The sequence below is a fragment of the Myiozetetes cayanensis genome, unplaced genomic scaffold (assembly GCF_022539395.1).
Source record: "Myiozetetes cayanensis isolate MyiCay16 unplaced genomic scaffold, myiCay2020 scf22, whole genome shotgun sequence".
In the NCBI taxonomy this organism is placed as follows: Eukaryota; Metazoa; Chordata; class Aves; order Passeriformes; family Tyrannidae; genus Myiozetetes; species Myiozetetes cayanensis.
The window spans coordinates 3,555,915-3,565,448 of NW_026087434.1; the positions used below are offsets into that span (position 1 = coordinate 3,555,915).

The 9,534-nt window shown below is 45.1% G+C and overlaps 1 protein-coding gene across 7 annotated transcripts in view; it reads left to right on the plus strand.

Moving 5' to 3' along the window:
- Positions 1–9,534, plus strand: part of PECAM1 (platelet and endothelial cell adhesion molecule 1) — a 30,536-nt gene extending 21,002 nt beyond the window's left edge. For 5 of the 7 annotated variants that reach the window (XM_050319428.1, XM_050319429.1, XM_050319430.1 and 2 more), the window contains 2 exons: positions 3,566–3,588; positions 7,970–9,534. In XM_050319428.1, the coding sequence (XP_050175385.1) occupies positions 3,566–3,588; positions 7,970–7,999 (53 nt within the window). In that variant the 3' untranslated portion in view covers positions 8,000–9,534. The remainder of the gene's footprint in view (positions 1–3,565; positions 3,589–7,969) is intronic. The other 2 variants (XM_050319432.1, XM_050319435.1) reach the window with 1 other exon arrangement.

Genomic DNA, 9,534 nt, shown 5'->3' on the forward strand with positions numbered 1-9,534 from the left:
ACAAGGCCAAAGTTTACTGAGGGAGGAACATCCAGCCCAGTCCCAGACTTGTTACTTTTTGCTCAGAAAGAACTGAGACGGTCCAAAAATTAAACAAAACAGGCAATTGCCTAAATCAAGAGCCTGCCAAGAATGACAGACTGGTGTGGCCCTGCTGCCCATGTGGCTGTGCTGCAGTCCCAGAGGGCCAGGCTGGCAGCTCTTCCTGAGGGAGGGTCAGGATGTGTCACCCAGCCAGTTCAGCTCGTGGGTGGAGGCTCTTTTAGACGTGATTTATTTCCATCACACCTTTCATCTTCCCCAGGGGCAGTAAGGGCAGGAAGTCCAAGCATCTCCATACTGGTTCTTTATCTCAGCTCCAGCCCTTCCCTCTGCTCCCAGTTCTTGGGGTAGCACAGCTCTGTTCCTATTGCTGGGGAGACAGGAGCCAACTCCAGGTCCCAGATTTCCTTACATTTTTCCAGGGCACTTCCTGTGACATTCCTGTTCCTCCAGTGAGCTCTGTCCTTGCTCTGTGCCAGACCCAAAGCTCACAGCAGCTTTGCACTGCTCTGTGTGTTCCCTGAATCCACCTCAGAGTGCCTTATTGCAAGGTGACCGATTCCTAATTTCTTATGAGGAAAGTGGAAATGCAGTGAACAAAATGCAGAGCCAGCCTTTTATGCTGCTAAGCCTGGAAAAGTGAACTGGTCACTTGGAAGCAGTTGCAGCGGTGAGACAGGAAACTCAAAGAATCCTACAGCAACCAACAATGCACTGTGGAAAAATAAATATATCCCAGTGGAAAGAGGCCTGAGAAATCCCCACTGCACTCAGTGGTTTGGAACAAACTATTTGAAATCAGCTCTAGCAATCAGGAAATCTGCTCAAATACTTTCCTGCTCCTGAAGCTCAGTCTTTAACACCTCCATGCTTGGCCAGAATTTCCCACTGGATGCTTTTTCCAGCACAGAGAAAACTCACAGTGTCTGGGGATTCACTGTGTTGTTCAGGACTCAGGTTTTATGAGCACATGCAGTCCAAAATTGTGCAAAGGACTTGTCCCTTCTCCAAAATAAGAACTCTTTGGACCTTTAGGTTTGTAGACACACTCTAGACCCGAGCCTGGATCTGGGAGACGCCCATTCCAGAGCCAAAGGCTCACAACAGCTCCAGCCCAAAATTCAGCAGAGCCAGATGCTTTCAGCAAGGCACAAATATGCTGGGAGCTTCTGACCTTGCTTGAACCCCCAGTGCAAAGCTGAATTTCGGGCATGCCCTGTGTCAGAGCTGCTCCCAAGCTGCCTGCCTGGATCCTGTGGCAGAAGCTGCTGCTCCAGGGCAGGGCTGGGCAGAGTGGGGGGTGTTTGTGTGTCTGCAGCACCTCCAGCTCGTGGGCTGCCAGCTTGGCTTTCACCAGCCTTGGACATGGGGTTGAGATGGATTAAGAATTGCAGCTTTTTAATCTCATATTCTCTTCTCCATCACCTGCAGCAAGAAGAAATGGTGGAGCAGGTGGAGATGAAATTCTTAAATTCCTGCTATTAATGTAGTCCTTTGTAAAAATGTGGCCTTTGAATTTAAAATCCCATCAACTAAAAGCAATAGCAAGGGTTTAAATCCATCAGAAATCCATAAAAACACCTGCCTTTGTTAGGCTTGGGAATATTTTAGAAATCCTCAGTATCAGACCTTCAGCTCTCGAGTCCTTTCCCAAAATATGCAGCTGCTTGTTTGGCCTTCTCTGTACATGACTGGAACCCAGCATATCTCCCTTCCCTCTTTTTGGTAATGAGGGAAAGCCATCATGGAAAACCTCTCTATTTTATCACAGGTAAAATAATGAAAAAACCCTAATTAAAAAAAAAAAAAAAGAAAGAGAAAGGCTGTGAAAAGATTGACAGAGCAAAGGATCAGACAAGCACGGTATCACTGAGCTTTCAGTAGTGGCTCCCTGCTGGTTTCCCTGGTTGGTAGCTGTTAGAAATCCCCCAGGAATCAGGTCCTGCCGTTCTCCTGGCACAGATGTGACCCTCAGGGAGGAAGCCCCGCTGGTTTGGATCTGGGTGACAGGTAACAAGGAGCTGGAATAGCTGGCACTGTGACCCAGAGGCTCTGGGCAGCCAACATCCCGTTGTTTGAAGTTGGGAATTTACACGGAATTTCTCATTTCCTCCTTCCTGTGAGCACAATACACGGTGACAGAACTAAATGACAGCTTGTTAATGCCTCACTTCATAAACCTTATGTATAGTTTTGTCCACTTAAAGCCAAGCTTTGATGTAGCACTGGGTCAGGGGTGGTTTTGTTCACTTCTCCTGCCTTTCAGGACACCAAAAGCTTTTGTGTGTGTTCCATTTTGTCTCTTATCAAAATGGCTAAACATGTATGGATCCATCCTACCACACACTGAGATCATTTTGTACTGAAATGTGGTTCATGCACTGGCACAGGGTGCTGCATCACCTCAGTTTTTAATCCTCTGCCTGGACTAATAGTTCTGTGTGGATCTGTCCTGGAGAAAATTCAGAATGTACCAAGCCAGAGACCCTGCCCTCTGTTTCCTGGTTACTTCTGCTGAAAAGGGAGTTCCAAAAACCTTTACTGAGGTCTGGTGATGGTAGTAGTGCTCTGCATAATATTCATGGAATGATTTCAGAGAACTTCTCAGAATGTTCTGCCTATGTTATTATTTGCTATTTAAAAACTAAATACTGAGAAAATACACAGATTTAGACATTATCCTGTATTTACAGGAAAAATACTGGCAAGATTAACCCAGAGCCCCAGTCCAAACCCTCTGCTTTGAGCATTAGAAGAATTTCCTCCACACAGCCTCTCTCTACTGAATTTTATATATTTTCCAAGAAAATCCCATTCAAGAGTCAGCACTTGCTTTTGTCATGTGTGAAGTATCTTAACAGAAAAGCACTTTTGACAAGACTTGAAGTCCTCTCCTCAAACTGGAGTTCCTTTCAGAGGGCAAATATATATTTATTGACTGTGTTCTCTGAAATTTCTGAATAGTTAAATCCACTTCTTTAAAAAACACAACCCTAAGATCTAATTTTGAGGTCACTGACCCTAAATGGAAAGAGCCTGCTGACCTCCAGGCTTTATTGGGAACGAGCAGCTTTTTATTAATAAAACTTCAGGTGCCTTTGCAAGACCTTGTTTGGCCCTGAAAATTGTATCCGACACCGGATTCCTGCAGTCCGTTATTTCCCTGGCGAGGAGCGGGGTCAGGAAGTTTAATGCTCCTGAGAAGTTGCCTCTTAAAGGAAGACTCTCTTGTCCAGTAACAGTTTGTGCCCTCAGGAGAGACTTGTGCCCTAAGCCATCCTCAAAAAGCTGTCAGACAGCTCAGTGTGGTCTCTGACATGTCAGGTCTCCCCCCTGCACTTGGGTTAAACCAGAGCTTGGACAGTCCTTGGATCCAGAGCTGGGCTCAGTTGTAGGTAGCAGATTTTACATCATTTCGAAGTGAACAAAAGGGTTAAAGTGCATCAACCTGCATTTTCTGGAGCACAGAACTCGCTCTGCTGTGTGCCATGTTGTGATTTGTGCACTGTGTTTTGTTTTGCAGGTTCTCTGGAGAACAGGCACTCTGTAAGTAAATGTTCTGTGCAGATAAAACCTGCTGGACTGGTCAGTGTGACACTGGGGACAGAGCTGGACAGAGCTGCTCTTCCAGTTCCCAGCTGCTCTCCTGGGGATGTGGCTGTTCACACACACCCCCTGGGACTGGAACATCCAAAAAAACATCCAAAAAAAAAAAGGGAGGTGCTTCCTAAGGTGTGAAGAGTTAAACTAAGGAGGAATGACCCCAACCTGCACAAGTCCCTTCTGTTCCCTGTTTGTGACCTCCTGGGTGTGTTTCCATCCACTGGCACAGCAGGTTGGGTGACTCCAAGGGCTGCTGCTAAACTGAGGCTGTGTAAGAAACTTTAAAGGCAGTTTTTAATTGCAGAGTACATTGCTGGGTCATGGCTGGGTCACAGTTATGCTGCTCTAACCAAGCACTGAGAACACCAGCCATTTAGGGAGCATCTCAGCTAAAAAACCTTGGAGTTGCAGGAAGGTTCTGTAGGTGGTGAAAAACTGCACAGTGCTAAGAAGCCAGTGGAAAAAATAGGGATTTTCTTTAAAAATCCAAGAAATGTCTTGAATGAGCTGTTACTCTGCCCTCAAGACATTTCAGGAGTACTTTTATGAATGTTAGAGAAGCTCTCAAATCCAAGCTCTAGACTTTGCAGAACAGGGAGGGGTTTTTTTGCCATCCACTTTGGAACTCGTAGTTCAAAAGAAAAAAGAAGAGACCCATAAATAAGAGTCACAATAGCCCAGTCTACGTCAGCTTGTGGCATCCATGTGAGTTTTGAAAGCTCCATCAGCACTCCCATCCCCCGGGACACACAGGCAGCCCATTGTATTATTTACAGACACTGGCAGAGCACTGAAGGTCACAGATTGCCTTCCAATAAACAGGCTCGTATTCAAACAGGCCAGGAGGGTTTAGAGTAGCATTGTCTTTTTTAGTTTAAAGGTTTGTTTTTGTTCTTTGCTCTCGATTTTCTAAAAATACGGGGAGCTGAACCCTCCTCCGGGTTGTAGCAGGAATTCCTTGCAGGAGAAAGTTTGTCCCTGTCCAACACAAAAGAGAAAATGGTCAAGGGGCTGTGACAGACATCAGTGTGAGCTCAGGGAGGAGGTTTTGTCTTCTTTTTTCCACAGCCTACCTAATTTACGATGGACATGGGATAAAAGATTAGAGTTTTATGAATTTTTTGTTTTGCTTTTCTTTTCCTGTGGTTGAAAGGGAGTAAAACATCTGTCCATGGAACTAGAATGGAAAAGTCAGTGAAAATACACTGGCTACCCCGTAAATGACTTCCATAATTAATTGGGCTATTAAAGCTTGCTAAACCAGACAATCTGTGAGGTAATGGCAGATTCAAGGAACAAGTGTCAGCTGAGGGCAGTGCTTTCTTTGTGTTTCTTTTATTACTCTCCTGTTAACAGTAGAAGAGTAATAAAACTCTTCTGCAAAACTAATCCCATTTTCAGAAACACCCCAAAGAAAAGTCAGGTTTTTAACACCTCACATCGTGCTTGAGGTTTCCTGGAAGTAGCTTGACTCAGTTCACCTCTGAGACATTGTCCCCTGCTTTGCTGCACTGTTCATGTACTAACATAGCAACTATTCCTTTTTTTAAAATTTATGAGTGCTTTGAAGTACATAGCAAAAAAACAGAGCCCTGTTCTATTCACAATATATAGCCTGGGGCAAAAAGCAGCACCATTTTGGATGGACAGATGAGGTTTTTTATAGATTTCCTGTCCCCTCTGTCTGCCTCTCAGCACTTTTCAGGCAGCACAGAAGAGGCAGGGAACTGCTAATGTGCTTTGTATCGTTATTTTCTTGCAGCTGGTTTTTTTTTTTCTGTAGCTCATTTTCACACAGTGCTTGACTGGGATGTCTCTCGGAGGTTTGGTCCAAATGAGGGGTTGTTGATCCTACTCATGAAAAGGAAAATGCTTCTTATGAAGTGATCAAGTGGCTTAAACTTCCTCCCCAGCTGTTCTGCTTCTTGATAGTCAAATTAAGTGTTTGGCTCAGAGGTGAAGCTGCTTTTAACGTGCTGCTCCCTTACTTGGTGAGTGAAAGGAGGCCTTCAGGTGGTCAGCTGGCATCTCAATGCCATGGAATGCCAGGTGGATTCCTTAGCACAGTGGCCTGTCACAAAACTTGTAGAATTTGGCTCTATTCAGGATGGAATAGCTGTTCCAGAAGTGTGGGGCAAAGGACACCCCAGCAAAAGGAGTGTTTTTCTAAGAGCTGTTTTCAGAGATGGGAGGACACTCAGCCTTTTTTGTTTTAGTAATGATGGGTGAGACTCAACATTGGATCCTCATGTCCTTTTTACTCCCTAAAATCAAATAATGTGGATTCCCCAGCTCAGATGAAGTCTGTTAATGCTCAGTTCTGCTTTGCTCTTCCAGAAGTCATGGGCAAAATACTCTTCTCTGTGGAGAAGGAAGATGGAACAAATCATTGTAATGATTGTCAGCCCTGCTTTTGTGCATTTGCCCCTACACAGTTTCTGCTAGAATAAATAGAATGCAGCAGGGAAATCTAGGAAATTTGCTTCATCTTCACTGAGAGACAATCACAAAATCGAGCCTTTAGTAAACACTATGCACTGACAGTGAGTGCTGTGTTAGGCATTCAAAGTGTTTGTATTGTGTCAAGAAAGGTTCTAGAAAAGCAACCAGTTAAAGTCTGAATAACTGAATTGTGTAAAGGCCCTGCTGCAGTACAGGTTGTGAGTGATTTGCAGTCCAGAGTACCTTGAACCTGAATGTCTGGAATTTTAGGGTCATTGAGAAAGGAACCTGAAGTTCTGTGTTGGGGGTTGCTTCCCTCCATCTCCTCTGGTTCAGAAATTTGTATCTTAAATGCCATCCATAGGAAGTATTTGCAAAAGAAATGAATTACTTAGAGAGGAACTGGGAGGAGGTTTCCTTCCTGAAATCAGAGCTGGCAATCTTTCTAAGTTATTTAATGGTCCCAGTTTCTGAAAACATATTGAAGGAAATATCTTGACAATGAGATAGCCACTTCGCCAAACCCTAATTGGTATTGTGTCAAATTTACCTCAGCAGAACGTTCTGACTTCATAGCTCCTGCTCTCCTGCTCCCTCTCAGCTGTGTGTGTGTGTTTGTTTGTGGGAGTCTGTCCTGGGGGTGCAGGAGGACTGGCAGCCTCGGCCAGGACATCGTGTACTTTCAGCTGCCTGTTTGCTCAGCCTCAGCCTGTGCCCTCTGAGACAGAAACCTGCACAATTTACAGCCATTTGGAGGAATTTCGAGGTGTTATTCAGCTGCTTTCTCATCCTGCCTGAGTGATCCCAGAAGTATTTTCTCAGTGGTGAAGGAGTTCACGTTGCCAGCGCAACGCAGCCGGTTCTGCAGGGGGACCTGGCGTGTGTTTAACTGGGCACAGTGACATGGCACAACAGTTGCAGACAGGAAAGGAAGATGAAGGATGTGTCCATTTAGAACTGGGTGGGGGGGGGGGTTGGGGGGAGAGATTTCAGGCAGTCAGGATATGGAAAACAAGGTGATACTCTGGAATAAACACTGAATTATAAACCAGGAATTCCTGCCTCTGACTCATGGGGCAAATCCTTTGGGGGTAAGGCCACAAAAGGAACGAGGCGCCTCGGTGCTGACAGACTAAACTATTAGGTTAGAGGCCACCATGTACTCTTAGAAATTCCTTGGAGGAAGACTTGCTTTGGCAGCCGATGTCAGGAAAGACCTGACAGTTGTGAATCCCCGGCGGACAGAATTATTTCTGCCGTATAATGTGAAAACAATGAAGTTTGGGATCTCTCTCTGCCCGTTCCCATTGGCTGGACCGCTGCATCTGCAGGTTCCCAGTGCCAGGTGTGTGTCCCTGCTGTGTGCTGCAGATAAGCTCTTCCCAGCAGCCAGGCTCTGGGAGGAACGTGGTGTCCCAAAGCTGCTCCCTGGGAGACACCAGCCTTAGGAAAGGGTTTTCCTTCTCACGAGATCGAAGCCGAGGATCTGATTGTGGCAGCTGAACAGCTCCTAGTAAATAGGGATGTGACTCCCAGATGTGTCGAGTGCCAGCAATTCCCTTAAAAATCCAGCTTTTATCAGCAAGCACCCGCTTGCAGATGTTGGTGATTAACAGCAGTGCAGTCTAGCCTGTAGTTGTTGACCTAAATCTCCCACTGTCTTATTTCCTTATATATCTGATGAAGATAATATTAATATCTCCCCAGGGAACTGTGAGTATCTGTTAGCTCACTGGTGCAGCACTCTCAGGAATGTTATGGGACAGGAGAGTAGGGGCACATTTATACTCACACCTGGCTTTGTTATGTTACAGGACAGGGGGTCAGAGGCACCTTTATACTCACACCTTGGTTTTTTCTCTTTTGCTCTTGTTGCCAACAGAGAATATCAGGGCATCCTGATGCTACTTAGAACAGTCATCTCAAAGATCAGCTGGGAGAAGAGAACAAGCCGAGATGGAAGACGTTGCAAACGTTTCAAAGGCTCCGCAGCAGTTATTTATGAGTTTGCCAGACTCTTCTTTTCAAAGATTATTTCCTTAGAGGGAACAATAGGGATGTTCCTAAAGCATTTAATGGAAAAAATTGCGAATAAAAATTCCCATAGGAAAGTGGCTCTAGAAACCACTGACCCAGGTTCTCATTTTGAATTTCTCCTGCTAATGCAATTTTGCCTTTTTTTTTTTTTTTTTTGCCTCCAATTCATCATTCCCTGAGGAAACAAAAGGGGAGGTTACAGCTGAGGAAGCACATTTCTACAGTGCAGCCACTATTGGGATGCCAGTGGGATGTAGAAATATCTGAGCTTGCTTTGAACTCGCTACCTTGGCTATCGGTGACACTTGTGTGGCAGAGCAGAGCTCAGCACAGCTTGGCCAGCCATGGATGTACCTTCTGATCCTGCAGCTTGTGCTGAACTCCCTGTGCTGCAGCAGCTGGACTGCTACCAGGCTTGGAGCCAGCTCAGAGCCCTGGGGATGCTTCCCTGCAGGGAGGGCCTGACAGAACAGAGAGCTCTGGGTGCTCGAAAAACTCAAATAACTGTCCAGAGATTCAGACTTTACCAAGTGCTTCTACCAGGAGGGGCACAAATAGTCTTTATTCTTTGCTAAACTGCTTTTCCCCTTTGAAAGGTCTGGTGCTTATTGGTTAGTTTGGTGTGATGGTTCTTCAAGAAACGATTGTCCATCACAGTTGGTTTGGATGGTTCTGTGCCAGGTCTTCAGGGAGTAGATGGATTTACTGCACCCAGGTCAGTGAGTTTGTACCTGAAAATCATGTTATGTATAATCCTTATTCCTTTGGTTTTAGGAGAGGTCTGAAGTCATACTTGTGCCCAGTTTGTCCAGTGTGGGACTCCATGCCTAACCTTTTCCCCTAGAGCATGATAAACCGCTAACATGGATCCAGTGTGGACCTGGCTCTAATCTCTGCAGCCCCTGTTTATCTCAGCTGCATTACTTTAAAAAAGAACCCAAAACGAACCAGATAAAATGCTGTCCCCAGCCCCATAACCAGCTGGCCTCTGGCACTGCAACTGCTCTCCTTTTCTTACTGCAGATTAAATTACTACAAGATCTGGGCCACAGGTAAGAAGGTTCTCATTTTAATTAGAAAATAGTGAAAGAGAGGCCGTGGATTGTATATACATATATAAAGTTACTGCTTTAAGCATTGCATCAAGGGTGCAAAACCACCACAAAACACAAAAGGGTTTTATATCCTCATTCCAAGTGTTTAAATTGTCAAGCTCCAGTTACTGGCTAATATCTCTAATTTATTGTTCCCTGTGCAAATGTTGTTTGTATCACAAGCCTGTCACAACCGACTGACTTCACAGCTCTCTTCTGTTGACAAATGTTCCTTCAGCATCCCACGAGTGTCCATGCAAATGCCTTAGTATAAGGAATGTGAAAAGGTATTTTAATAAAGAAAACTCTGAATTGA